The sequence below is a fragment of the Poecilia reticulata genome, linkage group LG9 (genome assembly GCF_000633615.1).
Source record: "Poecilia reticulata strain Guanapo linkage group LG9, Guppy_female_1.0+MT, whole genome shotgun sequence".
Classification (NCBI taxonomy): domain Eukaryota; kingdom Metazoa; phylum Chordata; class Actinopteri; order Cyprinodontiformes; family Poeciliidae; genus Poecilia; species Poecilia reticulata.
The window spans coordinates 16215338-16235915 of record NC_024339.1 but is presented as its reverse complement, the minus strand read 5'-3'; the positions used below and the strand labels follow the sequence as shown (position 1 = coordinate 16235915).

General features: G+C 39.7%; 1 protein-coding gene across 1 annotated transcript in view; it reads right to left on the bottom strand.

Annotated features, from left to right (window-relative positions):
* Window positions 1–1988: 1988 nt before the first annotated feature.
* commd10 (COMM domain containing 10) overlaps window positions 1989–20578 on the bottom strand; it is a 65369-nt gene continuing 46779 nt past the window's right edge. The window contains exons 6-7 of the mRNA XM_008418241.2: window positions 2687–2746; window positions 1989–2432 (exon numbers count right to left, since the gene is read on the bottom strand). Of these exons, the coding sequence (XP_008416463.1) occupies window positions 2394–2432; window positions 2687–2746 (99 nt within the window). The 3' untranslated portion in view covers window positions 1989–2393. The remainder of the gene's footprint in view (window positions 2433–2686; window positions 2747–20578) is intronic.

The following is a 20578-nucleotide window of genomic DNA, read 5'->3' as shown; positions in this document are numbered from 1 at the left end:
GTGTGCGAGTCTTAGTGTGAAAGCCTTTTTTTCCTTCAGAGAATCCATCCCTGCTCGGCCTCGCCATCTGTTCCTCATGCTGTGGAACACGGCGCTGTCTCTTGCTCCAGGCGTTATCACATGGTGGGAAAGATTGTCAAAAAAGAAAAGAAAAATGAGGACAGAGGTGTTCCAGGACAGACGGCAGGGCTTCAAAGGTGAGGGGAAGGCATGGTTGGGTTTTTTTTTTTTTCCCTGCTGCAGTAGGGTAATATGAAGGATAGATGAGTATTCCTGCAGTAGCTAACAAATCCATCCATAGTTCTTCAGAGTTTCTGAACTTTTTCTTTAGACATGATCTGTTTGTTCCACTCTTTTTCTTTCCCGAACCCTTTTTTGTTTTTGTTTTACATGTTAAACATCTTAACTCTGGCCTATAAATCATTCAGCCAAATATAAACCAAAGACGTTATGATAACCTTCAGCAAAAAAACTCCACATTTCACAGCACAAACACAATTCAAAGCAGAAAAGTATGTATAACATGATCTAACTGATTCTATCTGGACCTGATTGCCAACTGTTGCTTTAAAGCATTAAATATTCAGTTTCTCAGGCCAGCTGGGAGAGATTACCGGAGCTACTGGAAAACAAAGAGACATGCAAGATAGGCCATAAGAGAAACTATATAGCAAACATGTGTCTCAGCTGAGAGCACACACTCTGAGGCGAGGTGTTACTTTGAAATAACCTGAAGAGAAGGATATCATATGTAGAGTTTAAAAGGAATATCAGCCATCTTTGTAAAACCTCATGTTAAAAACGTGACTGCCTATTTTAAACATGCTGTACCTACGTTGCATTCATCATGGTTTTCCAGAATCGAGAGCTGTCAGGAATCATATCTGTGGGATGTTGCAGACACAGTGGACTATAGGAGCCAAGTGGAAAAATATACCCAAACACAGATTATGATCACAAAACAGCAACGGTAAACAGTTTATGCTCCTGGCAGCTGAAGCGAAGTTCAGTTTTCCTCCTTCTCTGCTGCTGGATCACTGACTTTTGCACATAAAGGGATTATATGAATACAAACCTCTGGCTTTCATTTGAAGGCAAAAAAAAGAAAAGAAAAAATAAATAAGGCTATTTTTGAGTTTTGGAAATAAATATGTAGAAATGAAAGGATGGATGGATGAATTTATAGATATATGGGGAGATGGATAGATGGATAACAAGGTGAAAAGAAAGATTGATAAAGGTATGGATGCATGGACAGTGTAGAAGAGCAAAGAAAAGTGAAAAACAGATGAATAGTGGAATAAAAGAGAAACCAAGTTTGGAATAGACAGATGAATAAACGGATGGAGGTTCAATGGACCAATAGATGGAGCTTCTCCATCCATCATGCATGTTTGATTGATGATTTGTGGACATATGTACAAAAGTCTAGAGAAAAGTTTTACACAACAGAAGGAACAATATGGAAAATAAATATTTATCTTATAGTTAAATTCCAGTAATTTAAAAAGAACATGGGCCATGGAAAAACAACAAAACATAAGCTTTCTTTTACTAGAGATTTCTTTAGACAAACTTCTTGAATACAAAATCCGGTGACATTTTAAAAGAAGACTTTTTCCTCATAAAAAGTTCAACTTGATGAAAATCAGCGAAGATGTTTTGAAAAGATCTTTTAAGCTGCTTAATCTCCAGAAAGGAATCAGATGACCTCTAAAGCTTGAATCTAAAGTGGAAAATATGAAGGACTTATCACATCCACAGACTGGGGAAGGCCCGTGAACGAGATCGAGGATTTATCAGAGCACAGACACGTGCGTAAATGAGCTGGAGGTCTGCTGTGCATCACACACCTCCCATCTGTTGGAGCAGCATCCAGGTTGGTCCTAATGAGGAATAATGAGCCTTCACTGAACAAAAACAACAGCCTGGGTAGGCTTCATGTCCAATTCACAGTTTAATACAACAGCAACAAATGAAGCTCACTCTTGAAAGTGAAACAACTTTATTAATACAAATTTTAAGACAACTGAGTAATGGCACTTTTACTCTCGAGGGATCTCATTGGAGGAAATGTTTAGAACTACTGAGCATCAAGTCCCTACATGCGGTAGAAAAAAAAATTAAGTAAAACTGATTAAGTACAATTCAATTTCCAAACACAGCAATAATAAAAAAATAATAAAAAAAAATAAGCACTGAGCTCTCAGTAATGAGCAGAGACTGGAATAGGAATAAACTTCAACACAGAAGTTTGTTCTCTTATGTTTGACATATTTTTCTCTAATAAATCAGAGCAGACCTGGAACTGCTTGGCCTCTGACAGCTGGCCCAGCTGTCAACATCAACACTAACAACATGTTGTTTGTGTGGGCGTGGCTGTGCACCGGGCATCAAGTCAGGGAATCCAGCTGTCCTTGGACGATTTCAAGCTGAAACAAAACAGAGGAAGATTTTGAGTTTTCACGGGGGGGAAAAAAAAACTAAAAAAAACTAGTAAACTTTCATAAAAATGTGGAAGAGAAATTCACTAACGAAAACAAAGAGAAACACAGAAATATATGAAAGTCAGAAGCGGACAGAGGGGGCGATGGATGTTTGTCAAGCCAAGCGTCTAATCAATCGGGAAGATATCCAGCATGAACACCGATATCACACACTCATACTCGAAACAAAACAAACACACCTTGTCATAGAACTCAAGGAGCTGCTGGTGGTTGAACTCAACAAAGATGTTTTCCTGAACCTGCGAACAAAAAGAAAAACACGGAATAATGAGGACGAGCCCGACAAATAAGAAACAAAGTTTGAGCAAATGAGAAACGGAGAGCAGATATGAAAGAGCGATGACTTAGATCCGCTGCAGTGGCTTCTTGTGATTTCAATAAAAACATTCATTAATTATTGCTACGGTCTGGACAACATGCACCGACTTCAAATGTTATCCATCAGGAGGTCTAAAAATACACTAAAGGTGGAGTGGCTGTCCGTTAACCTTCAGTTCTGCTGGCTCACTTTTAAAGCAACGAGGCATTTTTTTAGCCACATTTTCAGCTTTATATCCTAGTATGAATACTAATATGAAATTAGTATTCATATTTGTTACATTAAACAGAACATTTACTCTACTGCAGACTAGAGATTCCATAGAATATTAAATTTTCCTTTATTGGCTTTGTATAATTTATTGAGCACTGGCCTTCCTACCACAATGCCAGAGTCACATCTGCACTGTAATATTTTTCATAATCTGCAGAATTCCCTTCGACTCTTGGTGATTTCTGCACATAAATTCATCAGTTTCAGCCTCACAGTGGGTGACTTTCAGCTCGACACGGCATTTTTGCACATTTCTCAGCCAAGTGAGCTGCTAGGAACTCAGGCACACAACATCCAAAAGTTGTGCGCTTCTTTTTTGTGAGTTGATAACAAAGAGATCTATAAATCTTTTAACATGTAAAATTCCTTCTAAACTGAAGAGATTCATCAGTATTGTGTTTTCACATACATGTGACTTTAGGGGAAAAGAAGAGTTTTGAATGGAATATATAGGACTGTTTTAAGACAACCCACTTACAAGATGCTTCTATTTATTTATTTGACATAAAATAGTATTTTGGATCCAAAACATTAATTCTCAATGTGATATAAAATCTAAAAGTTGGCATAAACCTGCATTGTCCAGGTCCTGTATTAGGTCTTTGCCATTTCTCAGAAACTGGTCTTTTAAATATCGTTTTTCTGTTGAAGAGAGTTTTTGAGGTCAATCTCATCTGTTTTTGTTCCTTATCTTCCACTTGTTAAGCACAAACTGGAGCCCACACTGCAACATTCAAACACAAGGACTGAAAAATGAGTGAAAAGAATCCAAATTAAGAAAAGGACCTTCAGAAGTTGTTTCAACTCCAGAACTAGACACTAAAATCAAAAGCCAGACCCTCATTATGTGTTTATAGCCGGGTTCATCTCATTCCCCCGTTTTTCCTCTTTTCATTCTGATAACAATGCACGCCTTCTAAAATATAAAGGGAAGCGAGGCTCCGCAGACAGCCACCAGCCATCTCTGGACTGCTATTATCATCATCATAATCAGTCCATCAGATACAACGACAGGACAATAAGCCGCCCCCGTGAGCAGGTGTAATGGCGAAATACTTTATCTGCTGCACTCGATGTTCAGAAAAATGACTGCATGCGAAACTAATTTTAGGGTGGCACAGAATGAGAGGGGAAGACTCGTGCACTCTGTGCTTTTAGTACAACTGGGTGAAATAACTAAAAGACGAATATACAAGTTTAAAGAGAAAGAAATGTTTCAAACCACATGTGAGCCGGCTGATTTTACACTCATCTCCAGATCCCCTCCCTGCGGTTTGGTGCTTAGAGATTAAAGGAGGCTTGGGGGGCTTTGAGCTAACTGGCTGGCTGGTTGGGTGGGTGGAGAGGGTATGTGTCACAGCAAATTAACGACAGAGATATTAATTAGAAGCAACATTAAAAGATCATAAAGGAGAGCAACGAGAGCCGTTATCTCCTGTCGAAGCCCTCACTCTGCAGCACAAAGCTAAATGTAGGGCAAGCTTGAATTCAGCTGCGACGGAGGGAGCGCTGCTAAAATCCTGCCCAGCAGGAAACAAAGTAATATATTGAAGTGTTAATATAGCTAAACGAGTGATTTGCAATGCAGCCTCTCATTTCTTAAGGTGATAAATAATGCTGCGGAGGAAACAAGATTGCCGTTTTCAAGTTATTTGATAGGAAGTGAAAATTGTGAACGCCGTTAAATTATCCGAATGATGAAGAGCCGGTGCTTCCAGCAGCACTAATCTCCTCTCGCATCAGCCTCCTGTTATTGATCTCCACGGCGGCGAGCACAATCAGGACGATGAAAAAAAGCAGGCGCTGCATAATCGTTTATTTTGGTTACGAGCTTCTGGAAGGCCTGGGCCACAGAACCACCGCCGGCCCTGATGAACGAAATAAATAAATGAGGAATAAACAGACTTCAGCCAAACAGAAGTGTCTTCATCGCAGTCTGACAGGGGTGAGTCAGGGGCCAATGGAGGTGCAGTTTGCTTGAGAAATGTGTCGATCAAAACTAAACAACAAGGAAGTGAAAAACAAAAAAGCCAGACTGGATCACAGCTCCTGTCTGTTATCTCGTGGCTGAGACCGAAAGTGTGTTCATGTATGTTTGTGTGTCTGTGCGCGCATGTATGATTGCGTCGGGCCCGTCAAGTTGTTCCTGAGGGTTGGGATTTCACCAGGCAGTAACCCAACAAGCCTCTGACAGATCTAGGCTAACACTAGTGGGGATAGGATGCATCATCTTCATCATCCCAGCCTCATAAAACTGACATTAACATGTAAATACACTCATGCATGTACATACGTCTCAGTGGAAGGTCTCAAATATCATGAACAATGATTATTTTATGGAGATAGTGAAATATTCTTAAAAGTCTGTCTTTTTTTATGCACTCCCTTTGAGGTTTTGCATTTTTTGCTACATTAGAACCAGAAACTTCAATTTATTATGAGAGGCTTTTGTGCAAGAAACCATCAAAAACTGGTGGTTATTTGTGAAGAGAAAACGCTCAATATCTTTGCTCTGATATACATGTGGGCAATAAATCAATAACAAAGTTTGCATAACTTAATCAATATGTGTTGCAACAGACTTGTGATCAATATCAATAGAATATACGTCAGAAAGTTCAATAACTTCACCAAACTCCAATCCACAACCGCACAGCATTCTGGGGAATGTATTCATTCTCACGGTTGGTGGCATAGACTCACTTGCTCCTTGGTTACCTAGCAACAAGTTGTTGAGTAACTTGTGCAACAGCACAGACTGGATCACAGACTGGATGAGGCACAGGTTTCGCCACTGTGCCTCATAACTGCTTAAAAATATTATTAATAATAAAAACAACGTAGAGTGGAAGGAAAAAAAAGTTTAGCAGCTCAACAGGAAAATGTGGATAAAACATAAAAGGTCACGCCAGTTTGGCTGCACTTCAGATGTACCAGCAAAATATGACGGTAGCAGCATCATGCTGTGGGGAGGCCATTTATTCAGCAGGTACACGATTAAGGTAAATTCAGGGCACAACTACAGGGGAGTTTGGGTAATGTGACTCAAGACAAGGAACGAGTTTCATGTTTAAGCAAGAAAATAAAATTAGAAAGTTTAAATAATTTCCAGTGTTAGTATGGCCCAGTCAAAGTCCAGATCTAAAACCAATCTGTGGAGGAAAAGATAAAAATGGCCGCTCACAGACGCTCTCGATCTACTCTCAATGAGATTGAGCAACAGCCCATCAGACTCCTGATGTTCAGGGTTTTTTGAGTTTGTCTGTCACATGAAATCTCAATGATTTTAGTGAGAAACTGTAAACATATATACTTGAATGTAATTTAGTGAATTCAAAAAGCAAGAGATTACAAACTAAATGAACAATATGAGACAAACAAAGGGAAAATAAACTCATAAAAGAAGGCAAGTAGCGTCCATAACTCAGACAAAAGCCGCAATGGGGAACTAAGTAAATATTTACATTTCATTCTCCAGCAAACACCTGACAGCTTTTAAAAATGCTGTTATTCCCAACATATCTAGAAAGCAATTCAACATGACACCCACCTCGTGTCATGCATTTAACTTTTTCCCAGACTTTATTCTCTGTCATTATGTTAGTCAGTGTAATCTCACAGTGAGACAGCCAACGTGATGAATTCAGCTAAATGTAAATGTTTCTGTCAGCTTCAACAATAATTATGTGATGAACAGTTTTATCATTCTGGGAGGATTCACCCAGAGGTTTGCCTGACATGACGGCAGACGATCTGTCCAAACACTGACGCCGTTAGACCGTCACTTGGTGCAACAAGTGACTGCATAATTATTGTTGTTATATTAGGAGGAGGCATCTCTGATTCTTGGGAGATTACTTGTTTTGTAGAAGGGATTTCCCGGCTTTCCTTATGACACCTCTGTATTCTCTTTGCCCAAATGCTTCAACCGCCTAATAGATTGTTAAAATGTTTCTCGGTGTTGGCAATGTGACTGAATGTCCAGGGTGTAACCTAATGAGTTAGAATACGTGTTGTGATGAGGCTCGTTCCTCAGCTTGAAATCAACTTTTGACAATAAAGCGGGTATTAAAAATACTTTATGTTCCTGCATTAAGATGTCTTTTTTTTTACTGGTCTGATGTAGTATTCTAATCTTAAATGTGTCAATGAGCTGCAAGTCAAAAATAATTATAATTAACAGAAAGAAAACCTTTAAAATTCAGAAATCATCTGTATACTATATCTAAATATGTAGCTACTAAGAGAAACAAACTGATGCTCAGTGGTTTAGTTCTTGGGAACAGAATGGAAGGAGATTGTGACCAAAAGAGTACACAGTGTTGCTTTTATGCCATCGAGTGCTTATTGTTGTCACTTTTCATAAGGCCATGGTGTGAAATGTACTACAGAGGCAGTTATTTACCACAAGGAAGTGGTGAGAAGGGACTGAGAGGAAGCACAAAGATGCTCCTCATCAGTTATTTGACTCAGCACAATAAAGCATAGCTGGGATTGAAAACATTTGTCAAAGCTGTGATGTCTCATGGCAAAGCACTTTAAAGAAACTGAATTTCTCATATCAGTCTGAAACAAGTACAAAATCGCAGTGGGACTGGAGAAAAGATTAGGGACTGAAGGATGACAAGGACAAGGCTGACAAAACACAAAGAAGGAACAGGAAAGATGAGAGGAAAAGTGAAAGAGGACAAAGCAAAGTTACTCAATGACAGAGAAAAAACAGGAAAAGTTGAGGAGAGGAAGAATATTAAACTATGGAGAACTTGGAGAAGACACGCGTGTGCCAGGTGCTAACGTTCAACTCTAAAATAAATATATATAAAAACTGTAGAGTGACTAAATCAGGTTTAACTTCTTTCTTGGATCTGTTATAGCCTTCATGAACAGTAGGTATTAGTGGTTGGGGCACAGTGTAAAAGGATTTCGTAAGGTTTCAAACTTAATTTTTTTTATTTTTCCATCCATCCATTGTCTCCTTGCAGGATTTCGGGTTGGCTGGTGCCTACCTCCAGCAGTCATTAGGCAAGAGCCAGAGTACACCTGGGCAGCTCACAGGGAGACATAGAGACACATGGGTTCAAGCCATCAACTAACTCACTCACTCTTTGGTTACCTAGTAACTCACTAACTCTTTGGTTACCTAGCAATGATCTGTGGAGTAACCTGCGCAGCAGCAGTTTCAAGTTTCACCACTGTGAAACATAAGTACATAAAAAAAGCAGCATAGAGTGAAATAAGAAAATTAGTCCAACACCTCCAGAGGAAACTGAGGATGAAACAGGAAAGGTCGTGTCACCAGCTACCCAATAATTCAGATATTTAAAGCAAAAAAAAACAAAAAAAAAAAAAACAATTATCAGCATCGACTGGTATTAAACACTCACATCATAAAAAGTTGTACAGCCATTTCGTCCAGTCACATTTTAGACTTGATTCCTAATTGTACCTTCATGATTCAGGTAGACTACAATATGATATGACTTACAGGTCAATGATTTTGACGATTGTTGCATTAAATATTTGTTTAGCTCACCGAAGCTTTGACTTAGAAACCCTTCAGTCTTTACAGCAGTCAAAGTTTAGGAAATGTAACCACAGTCTAGTTTAATGCACAGCAGCGTTTCTGAACATGGAGCAACCTGAGGGCATGAAGTAGATTTATGCTACATGATTACCCTCACAAAATACTTATCCTGCTGACTCTGCCAGCATGTGTTTGCTGGAGCACTGAGCTGCATCAAAACCATTACAGGTAGGAAAGAAAAACAGAACCCTGCAGTGGTGGCTGGGTCGGCTCCCTTTGGGGAAACACCTTTGTCTATGAGCCTTAACACTTGATTCAACATCTCAATATTTTTACACCTTGAAAAACAGAGCAGTGTGAGTAATAATATGAGGAAAGTTTAGGGTTTTTTTCTACCAAGGAGCAGGTCTGGCCTGCCTATCAATTGCAAATATGGCAGCAGTTTGATTTTTAACATTTTTACTGTGCATGTGTTTTTCATACTCTATTTCTTTTTTTTTTTACATTTTTTATTCTGTGAATTTGTAAAACCTTGTAGTGCTGATTTAAGGCTACATGTGTGAAAAACAGAGTTTGGACATTTTTTTAGTTCCCAAAGTAAAAGAAAACATATATTATTGTACTGTATGCTTCACATACTACCAACAAAATAACTGACCACTTTATTAGGTACACCTGTTCAGTTGTTTTCTAATATGTACCCAGCATGTTTTTGTATTTCATCCTTGCAGCAGTTCAGCTAAACAAACATGGCAAAGTAAAATCAACAAAACAGCATCAATAATAATAACATTTATTTAAGCAGATCTGCAATCTCTTTGTCAAGAGGGACCTGGCAAGACAGCAGCACCGTTTACAAGTGTCAGCATTTACATTCAATAATCTGTCCTTTAAATGTGACTCGTGAAGAGCATAGAAACATCCAACACAAGAACAACTCCATCACCAGCTGAAATTCTCCTGAGAGACAGAAAATAACATACATGACATGTTTTGGCACGTTTCCTCTGTGACTTTAAAATTTGTAACAGTTTGTCCAACTGCACTCATTACCTGGACTTCAACCTTTGTCTGGCATAAACAAACAAAAAAAAAAAAGAAAAAAAAGAGGTGGAAGACACATGAGGGTAAGGCTGCTGGAGTTTGGCAAATCTTTATTCCTGAAACTCTCTGCGTCAAGACACTCTCACACACACACACACACACACACACACACACACACACACACACACACACACACACACACACACACACACACACGCACACGCACACACGCACACACACACACATGCAAGCGCTCCCTTCCCTTTTCTGGTTCTCTTACTGTAATTGGCACACAGACACACACTTCTTTGTATTTACTTTGCCTCCCTCGGGCTCCAGACAGTCATCAATCAAAGCTAACTGCAATTGTTTTTATTACATTGTTTTGTTGCCATGGGTACACAAAAACCTGATGAGTGATAACAACGCGTCTGCATGCTTGACTACTTTTCTGTCGTTCTGCGTTCAGTCATCTAACAACAACAACAACTGCTTTGTGCACTCCTGCCTGTCAGTTAGCTTCTAAAACTCAGCTGTCTGCCAACCTGTCCCTGCCTGTCCTCTCTCCTCTCCCCGTGCCATGCCAGCCTCCTCAGAAACTTCGCCGGCTGTCACCGCCTCATTCTGGAGTCTAACTGAAGGGATGATCAATGGGAGTCACCGAACGGGGACATGTTTGTCTTTGGCCAGGAAGGCATGAAGGGCACAGGGTAGAGTTTTTTTTCCAGAAAGTTGCAACTGTGTGAAATGTTATGAAATAGCTCTGGACGGGAAGTGAGGAAGGGGAAATGAAAGGGAGGCTTAGGAAACAATGAGGCAAGGAAGGAAAGGAGGAAAGGAGGGAGAGAAAAAGGAAGGAAGAAAGAAGGAGCCAACAAAGGGAGGGAGGGAATGTGGAAGGAAAGGAGGAAGGAAAGATGGCAGAAAGGGAAACGAGTGAAGGGCGGACAACTTTTACAAAAAATTATCGGGAAAAATTTCTAGAGATACAAAAATTTGTACATATCCAGATCAGAAAAAAAACAAAAACAACAACAAAGCTCAAATTTAATTTTAGACATTTTCTGACCGTGTAGTAAAGCTGATGTTGTGCTTCAACATGCATCTGCAGTAGAACACATTTGCCTCGTTGCAAAGCTGTCAGTCACTGGAGGAGACAAACAGAAGCTGGTGCGCTGAAAAAACAATGTTTTCACATCTCGATTCAGATCTCTATTGTTTGCTTTAGAGTTACAGGTGAGATGTTTACTCTTATGTTTCCTTTCCGCTTGTAAGTTTGCTTAGTTGGAGGAAGAACTCAGAGAAACTAGAAACATGTACAAATAACAAACGGGCTCAAGCATCACAGTGTGTTTAATAACAGTCCTCTACTCATTATGGCACACTAATCTAACAAAATTTAATATATTACAAATCTAATCTGTTCTCTAACTACATTTATTGAACAAGGAGGGGCTGGCATAATAAGGTAATTGCAATAGGCTGACTACTGACCCTCAAAAATTTCAACATGTCATCCTCTATTAGTCACGGCATTCATCAAACTCAGGTGTGCGGCGAGGTGTTCCTGCAGCCAGTTAGCAGACGGGTAATTACAAGCTTACACAGACAGCACAGGATGGTTGTGTTTAAATTAGATTCTCTCAATTCATACTGTGAATAATTTGGGAGTAAGTGGTCACTTATGAATGGAAGACAGTTTTTAACAAGCCTGAAGAAACTATTGTGCATCACCTACGGACAAATTTAGGAAAGTTCGCTGCAAATGCTGCAAAAGAACAAATTAAAGTTTGCACATCATGTCCATTTCTTAAAAGACACACAAGGAAAAATCAACTTCTTTATTAGTTCTATGTGTTAAACTAAAGTATTCCAAGGCTTGAAATTTATGATCTTAAACATTTAAGATCATAAATCAAATTTTAATATCTGACATATCAGTTACTCTCCTTGGGAGAAACAACCATGATCAAGGGCTTTGACTAGGCCACTCCAAAACCTTTATTTAGATACATTGTTAATAAGCTCTTGAGTTATTCTGGTAGAACGGCTTTTCCTAGAAAGACTCACCACTAATCAATGATTTCTCCATTTGTGGATAAAGACTCACTGTGGTTCACTGGAGCCTGAAAGAGCTGAAAACAACTTTAAGCTTTCCAAACTCATGATGTGATTTGCTCTTTGTTTCTTTTGATCAGGACATGATAGTAAGACTGGTTCTTTTCAAGTGATTTTTTTTTTTTTTTTTACAAGTTTGACAATAATCAGGACAGGACTGTAAAATTCAGCTTTTCATAAAGATCAGGAGTAATAAATGTCTATCAGGTTATTGTAGTTTGATATTTAAATTTGTTTAATGATCTAAAATGTTGAAGTATAAAAGAGCAAGATCAGAAGCAATCTGTAAGAGTGAAATTGTCTCTTTGCTACATTCAGAAGGAAATTGACCCATTTTTAAAGGTTTATGTAAATCACAGCCAGCGGTGCATTGAGGAAATTAAACTCTCGCCCTGGACAGAAACCTTATTAAATGTTTCAATTAGGAAAAACAGGATTTAATCCAAGGTCAGGAAAGCAAAAGTGTCTTTTATTGTGATTATAAATAACAAATTAGACAGTGCATCTTTATTGACAACACATAAAGCTTACAATCTGATATAATTAAAGATTAGTCAATGCTTTCTTATTTTCGGGTGAATCGGTTAATGGTGTGAAACATTACATCATCTGTTCAGCTGCAGTGCATTAAAACATCAACATCATTCAGTCAGGAATGAAAACATGCTGCCTCCCTGAGACGGTCGATTGCTGCCGCTAAACTTTAGAGGAGCGTTTTGTTCTGTTTTGTTTGATCACTTCTTCGCTCGCTGCGTTTGCGGCTTCATGCAAGAACAGGTGCGGCTCGTTTGCATCTGCTGGCTGCGTGTATTTACCACAATCTGCAAGACTGATTTGGCTTGTGTCAACTTTTCCAGGGAAGTTTCGCCCACTTGAGCATCAAACCCGTGTTTGACAATCATGTGGAAACATTATGTTTTTTCCCGACTTCTTTTAAATTTCATGCCGACTTTAGAGCAGGTTTTTCTCAACACTACTATTAGTAATATGGTTTAAAGAAGCTCAGAGTCTAACTAACTCTTCTGTGTCAAAATGGGTTACTGCATAAAATATTGAGTACTTTCAATACGTCTTAAAAGGATTCCCCTCATAAAGATGCAAAGTTTCACCTCAGAAGCAAATGTTAGGGTCATTAAATATATTGTTTCGAATGATTTTGCCTTGAAGGTAATGTTTAATCTTACTTTTCTTTTATTGAAGTATTAATCTCAACCCCCAATCATTTTTGAATCTGTAACCTGCTTCACAAAAACCTCAAAATGTCAAAATGTTTAAGCTTTGTTGCAAACTGTTGATTTAAAAACTACGACTAATATTCAGGTGTAATACGTCTCTGCTGTATTCTGCTGCTTGAAAACCCTGATCAACATTTTGTTAGAGGGCTTAAAGCTCCAGAAGGGCTGAACAGAGTTTGAATTTGGATTGTTTTCTCAGTTCCCAGAGTGTTTTCCACCCACTTAAGCAGTTTTCCAGTCTAGTGTTGGTGAGTTTTTAATGCCTCCCAGACACATCACGGACTGTTCAGGGAGTAAACTGAGGAGATCAGAGTGAAGCAGAGAACATTTTAAAATATTAAACACGACTTTCTCCCCAATGTAGAGCAAAACTAAACATATTAATCACACACAAGAAGACGCCTTGTTTTAAAGCATCTAGTAGCCTACCAGGATAGGAACCTTTTTTTTTCTGAGAAATGACCGACTTCAACAGGTTTCAGAGCAAAGTCAAACTTCTGTCAGCATTTCTTTTTTATCCATCCTAGCTTTTATGTCTGGCAGGGTCAATTCAGTCGATGTTCAGCAAAGTAAGTGCAAAGTCCCTGAGCTGTTGAGGCAATTTGCTCGATTCAGCAACAAATTGTTGCGGCTTAGTAAAAGCCATGAGAGAAACTGGGTCTTAGGGAGCAGAGATGCATTTGTCACCTTGTGTCTAAAAGCCTCCAACAAGAAAGTGACTTTTCCGAGATGGTACCATCTCCAAGCGGTGGAGAAAATGCAGCTTCTGTAGATTTTTAATTAGAAATCTGGTGCTGAGTAAATTATTGAATGGTGCTTTAAGCTTTGTGAAATTATGCTTCTCCATCCATTCATCGTCTACACCTGTTAATACTTGCAGGGTCGCTTTCTACATCTAAAAATCTAATATTTGTCCAGTTTTCTTTCAAAATGTCTGCGAACTAAAGTGAAGATTAAAGTTACCGTCAAATTTAGGTCTGGGTTTTGATTAAGCCACACTTTGAGCTATACCATTTCATTATTTTAGATGTGTGTTTCAACTTGTTGTCCTTCATTCAAGTTTTAAGTCTTTTGTTGCTTTCAACAAGTTTTCATCAATCATCCAGTGAAACCCAACTTCCCTGTCCTCGCAGAAAAACGCCGCTGGATTTCATTGTGGGTTTGAGGTGATATGCAGTGTTTGTTTTGAACTGGAAATTTTAATTAAACCGCTTCTGTCATTGTGTCGGTTGCGTTTCGTCTTATGCTTTATTTTTTCACATCATTTTTTGTATATATTTTCAGAGGGACTTTGTCACATGTAGGGTCTTATTCATGTGTGTTTCCAACCGAGGGACAAGCAGCTGGAAACTAGCCCTCGGCTATAATCTGGCATATTTACAGATACTTTGCATTTGTCTATTAATATGCACTGTCCCTGTTTTAAAAGAATAAATTTGAAATTTAAAATCAATTAGTTGTTATGTTAATGCATTCCCTCTCCTGAGCTCAGGACATGTGCAGCTCCCCCAGAGTCACCCTAGTCTTCTTTGCTCTCTTTGTCTTGGTACGTTTTTGCTGTTTCCATTTTCAGTCGATGGATTAAACGGCACTGTGTGAGACGTTCAAAGCTCAGGATACTGTTTCATACTTAATCTCATCTGCTTAAAGCTTCTCCTAACCCATTAGTGCAGTTCCTTGATCTTCATGATGCTTTTGGTTCACTAATGTCCTCCAACAACCTTCTGAGGCCTCCACAGAAAACACAAGTGGACTTATTATTGGTCTGAGAAGATTCATGACACACTTTCAAGATTTTTTATTTGTTAAACCTTTTGAAAACTGAGCACCATCATCCTCCCGCTTCATGATTATGCACATCTCTGTGTTAGTCTGTCACATAAAATCCTAATAAAACACATTAAAGTTTGCAGTTCAAACTTTGAAATATAATTTGAAAAGATTAAAAATGAATGAATACTTTACAAGCTGCTGTAAGTGTAATGTCTTTCCAAAGCCAGTTTTTTTTTGTTTTTTTTTACCAAAAATACTGGTCATAATGATCATTTCCCCCTAAAAGAAGAGAATAAAAGGTCAGAATAAGTTTCCACTGTGAGTCTCTTTTATTTGAACTAAAACTGTACTGTACTCTTACTTGTCTGATGCTGAAACAGAACTAAACAACAATGCAACAGAATGAGCGCTTCAAAAATGACCCATGTTTAATCTTCCCATGACCCTGTTAGAGCAGAACCATACAAAAACCTAAATAATCATTGTGCGCGGACGCTGAATGGGTTGGTGGTGTTAGGGGGGTGATGGGTTGCACCGTGTGTTTGGTATCCACTCCACAACGCCGCCTTGCAGCCATCGCACGCTGACAGACATGAAACCTCAAAACGTCAGCCATTCAGTCAAAGCCCGCTGTCTGCAGCAAATAAAGGCTGTCAAAGCCAAACACAAGAAGCTGTCAATCAGCTCTGGTGTTTAAGATAGAAACGAGCATATGGAGACAAGTGTGCAGAAAAACGGGTGCAAAGAAACCAAAAAAGAAGAGGTCTTTACGGCCTACAAGTGCAGATGAGAGAAAAATCCCTTTTGCATCAGTCGGAAACATTAGGAGCACACCATGCGTGTCACTCAGACGGATCAATTTCAGCGGCCCTGAGACGACACCTGGCATTTGTCGGCCCGGAATATTCCATCAGCGGGTCTGATTCATCCCCTTTCTTCTCAAATGTTCCTCTGATGAAGCTTTCGCTCGATGTGAACTCGGAGAACAACGGGGAGGAAGCAGAAACGGAGAGGAGCGGATCGCATGCTGCTTCATCAGAGGAGACAGCGGGGACGTTGACAACAATCAAAAGCAAAAACAAGGTGGGCAAAACAATAAATCTGCAGCTTGTGTTTTGTTTTTGTGTGGAGACAGGAGCAAAGGAGAGGAGGAGGAAGAGCTTTCATGGCCTGACGGGATGGATATGTGACAACACACCAGAATAAACAGCTAAAAATCAGTGCTTCTCCCATGCAGGGGTTCAGATGCAGCAACACAAATAATAAGACTACACCGACGATCATAAATCACAAGCTTGCAGAGTTCACCACTTAAACTCAGCTTGTGTGGGACTGCCCCCCTCCCCTCCCCTCCTGCTGCACGCATCGTTTCACAACTACTTCCTGCTGCAGGAGCTTCATCGCAGGTCCCCGACCAGTCCTGGTCCAGTCTCTGTCTCTCCACCATCCTTTCTCTTTTTCTGCGACTCTGCAACATCCCCTCAACTCCCATCTCCCCTTTTGCATTAACCGATGGCTTGTTATAAGCAGCCCATCAGTGAGCTGTCCACCCGCGTCTCGGCTGTGGACTGACGTTTATTAAGAGTCGGCTTTCTGCTCCTCGCCCTTTCCTCTGCTTCTCTCTGCATCCCCTCATGAATACAGAGAACCAATTAGAGGCAGAACAAGGCACGCGTCTGCACGCCGCGAGAGGCGAGGCCGCAAACACAAACACCAAAAATTGAGACGGCAGACAGGTGAAGAGACGCACAGCAAAAAGAGAGAGAGAGAGAGAGAGAGAGAGGGAGAGAGATACACGGACAGAGAGGAGGGGGGATTTAAGTAATTCTCACAAGAGTTTCAGCCTCTGAAAAAGGAAACAAATTGGGACACTGCCTGCAGTGTTAAATGGATGCTGTCAGAAAAGGAGAAGACAATGAATAAAAGACATCAACAACTTGTGGAATAAACATGCAGCACTTTTATTCATGTCATTAAAGCTTTGTGGGGACCCCACACGGTCGAATTGTGCAGCAAACTCTCATTCTGTAATCGCAAAGCTTGACATTTACCCCGAGCAGCAGGAGGACGCCCCTGTGGCTAAACAAATAACATCCTCAGCGGTGGACCGAGTAGGACGGCTGATATTTTGCCTTTTGGTTTTGCATGAGGTCATCTGTGTCCTGTCTCTCTAGTTAAAATGTGTGTGTGGCTCATTATTTTCTTGACTACATGTATTGTAAATCCAAACTAGAATCCGCCACATCCTGTGTTGCGGTTGGACACAATGGGACATGACTAGGCTTCCACCCTGAACGCACTGTTCCCACATCCCGTCTCTTGAGTCTTTGCATGCTATGGTGCAGCAATGGCATAAACATGAGGGGTTTGTTGACGATGAAGACGAGCGCCATCTGAGGAATCCATCTGAATCACAGGGAGCAGACTGAAAAAAACAGGAAGATGCTAATGGACAAAAAAAATAATCCTGTTTTAGGGTCGGATATAAAATCTGGAACAAACATTATTCCAGTTGGTTTCTTTATCTATGTTTAGTCTTTTATAAACATCCCTTCACATCTGGGAATACTAATGTCTTCATGTAAGCCAAGAGTGTCTGAATGGTATGTAGTCTCTGGCAGACAAAGGCTAATCAGCAGTAACTATAGCATTTGGCCACTGGATGGGTGAAGGTAGAGAAATGTCCAAAGAAGCTGTTGGGATTTGGATGAAGTTCCCATTACTTCCAGTTACAAGATTTCACTTAAAGCTGTTAAAAAAAGTAGCTGAAGGAACTCAAAAACTGCTCCCTTATTTGTAGTAACCTGGCTCTTTAGACTGAAAAGGTCATTTATATGGGAAATTATCTTTATTCTGGAAAAACAAAAGCAACAAAAAAACCTCCTGTTGATAAAATATGATACAATTTTGAGTTATTATCTATGACGTAGATTTTTTTCAAGCAAAAACATAAAACTGAGTGGATTTCTGTAGAAATCTAGTTTGTTTCTTTGCTGTTCTGGTCTTTTACAGTAACACAGTGTAATAAGCCAATAATAGATGATTAATTAGTTGGGCTATCTCCTTAGTGAGCCTGCTTTAATCTTACAAACTATAGTTTGTAAGCTTAAAGTTGGGTTAATTTCTATTCTACAGAGGACCCCAGTTAGGGACCACAACCACCAGGGAGTATTTGAAGTTATACCCACCTATTTTTAACAGTTCTGTATGCATAACATGCACAGTGGAAAACATCTCATATTAAAGCTAACAGCTTTAGTCGTCCTCATTTCTGCTCTTGGAGATTCAGCCAATTGGCACCAAAGAAAATAAATGCAGTTCCTGCTTTAGCTGCATTGGAAACACCAACCAATAGCATGGCAAATAGCATTACATCTACAGGTATTTCAGATCTCCACGCGGCAGTTTCTTTCAAACCTGTTGCTTTGGAGAACATCCATGAACAGACATGTTGCACGGAAATATCTGAGAAGGTGAATCCAGGAATACTGAACAACGAATCTGTGGTTGATGATCAGACAAATGTCTTTTTTTAAACCAGGGGGGTGAATGAGGTGGAGCTATGCAAACAACGTGCCACATTCATACAGCAGAGTGTTCAAGTCTACAGATATGCAAGATATGTAAAGCTGAACAACATTACAACATAAAGAAAACTGGACAGATGTTTACACAGCCCACTTAATCAATTAACAGCAGCTAATTAATTAACAACAAGAGGACTGGTTCACTGAGCAGATGAGCTGGGAAAAACAGAAGGAAGCTGCAAGCTGCACACCACATTATGACCCCTTTGATTTTGTCTAAGGCTTACCAGTGGCATTAATGGAAATATTTCACAATATCAAGAAAATGCACAGCTACAAATGCGCCTGCAATAGGAAACATACACTAAACACAGTTAGTTTAGATTGTTTGAAGTTATCAGCTTTAAATTCAAAGGTTAACTGGTACAAACAAGCAGAAAGACATAATCATACACACAGTAAAAAATCAATATGCTTCAGTACTACATACAAACAAGGGATAAATGTGTTTATTATTTCTACAGAACCGTTTAATCTGCCTGTTCTACATCATTAGAGAGCAACAAAGATCAGGAGAAAAGAGCTGGCTGTGTTTGATGAGGCGAATATTCATGTTATTCATTACATCTGCTCATCTCAGGCTGTGACATGTCAAATTGTTGGCGATGAGAAAAATATGAAGACATTTTCACATCAGAGCCTGATGAAAGAAGGTAAAGAAAGGAGCAAGAGACAAAAAGCAACGACTCTGAATCTGAGGGAGAGAGAGAGGCGCCTCTGCTTGGGGTCATCTGTCAAGTCGTTGGGTTTGGCCATTAATGCAATAAAAACTAATAAAGAAACTCTCTGTGGCGTCCAACGCCGAGACCGGCTGTTTGCTGCGGATTGTCACGGCCTCCCAAACAGCACTCACAAAAACTCAAACACGCACACAAGCGTCGCTTTTTTACAATGTCCACAGACAGATGAACGGAGCAGAAAGCCTCTAGGTGGGCAAGGGTGGGATTTTCACACGCCTGACTCCCCAAAGTGCATTCAGTACAGTGCAGAGCCGAGCAGGACGCAAACACAAAGGCTGGGATTGTCTGCACCCAGTGGGCGACTCACTGAAGCAGAATGACAGGAACACACTGAAGCATGGACACTGATATACAAACAGGCTCCATGCAGACATGCCTCAACACACACATGTATTCACACATCAGTACAGTCCTGTTTCGGTGAAGCAGAGGCCTGCAGAGCCAAAGCTTTGTCCCCTCTGTGGCCCACGGTGAAGAAGAATAAACCAATTGACAGATTAGCTTTCTGGTTATTCTCTGTAACTTCCTCTCTCAACCACCAATTATCTGAAGTGCTATTTCTGTAAGCCTTAAAAGATTAACTTCTGAGCATGGTAAACTCATTCTTTAGCAGGAATAAAACATATTTTAACGGTTTGTCCAGTACGTACACTGTTTGACAACTTTAATGGTTCCACTTAAATATGTTTTCTTTCTTTGAGGCATTTTAGTGGTTGGGCTATAAAATCAAGGACATGACAAACTTGATATGCAACAGAAATAAACATTTTATTGCCACTTAGTGCCCCTAATAAAATATTTCAGGGCTTTTTATTTCATCAAGCATGGCAGTAATCTTAAACATGGGCAATTTTTTTTTTCAGGATCTGCAGAGCTGTGCTGGAAGGGAAACAGCAGAGAGACGATAAAATATATTAACTTCACAGCAGTTCAGTTAAATATTAACTGCTGTTTTATTTAGATATTTCAGAGTGCATTAACAGTGCACTGCAAACGTATTCACAATCTTTGAAGTTTTTCACATCTTCTCATCTCAAAGTTAATAAAGTTAATGTATTTTGTTTGCTTGTTTATCACAATAAATTAGTATAAAATATACGTTTTTGTTTGTTGAGTGACAAAATGCGACTGTCACCGTCAGAGGCTCAACTGTAACAGTCCTCATTTATAAAGTAATACTTACAAATAGTTCCAACTGTTGAAGCATTGGAGCATAAATTTTTCTTACGTTAATTAATGTTTGAACACCAACGCTGCCAGCTAACCCCAGGTTGAGCATTTGAAAAATCTTGCCGTTGAAGATTAACACAAACTTACAGACGTGTGTGTGTGTGTGTGTGTGTGTGTGTGTGTGTGTGTGTGTGTGTGTGTGTGTGTGTGTGTGTGTGTGTGTGCGCGTCTTGTGACTTCACTGAAGGGAACGGCCATCCCTGAATTCAATTAAAATTTCTCTACGTG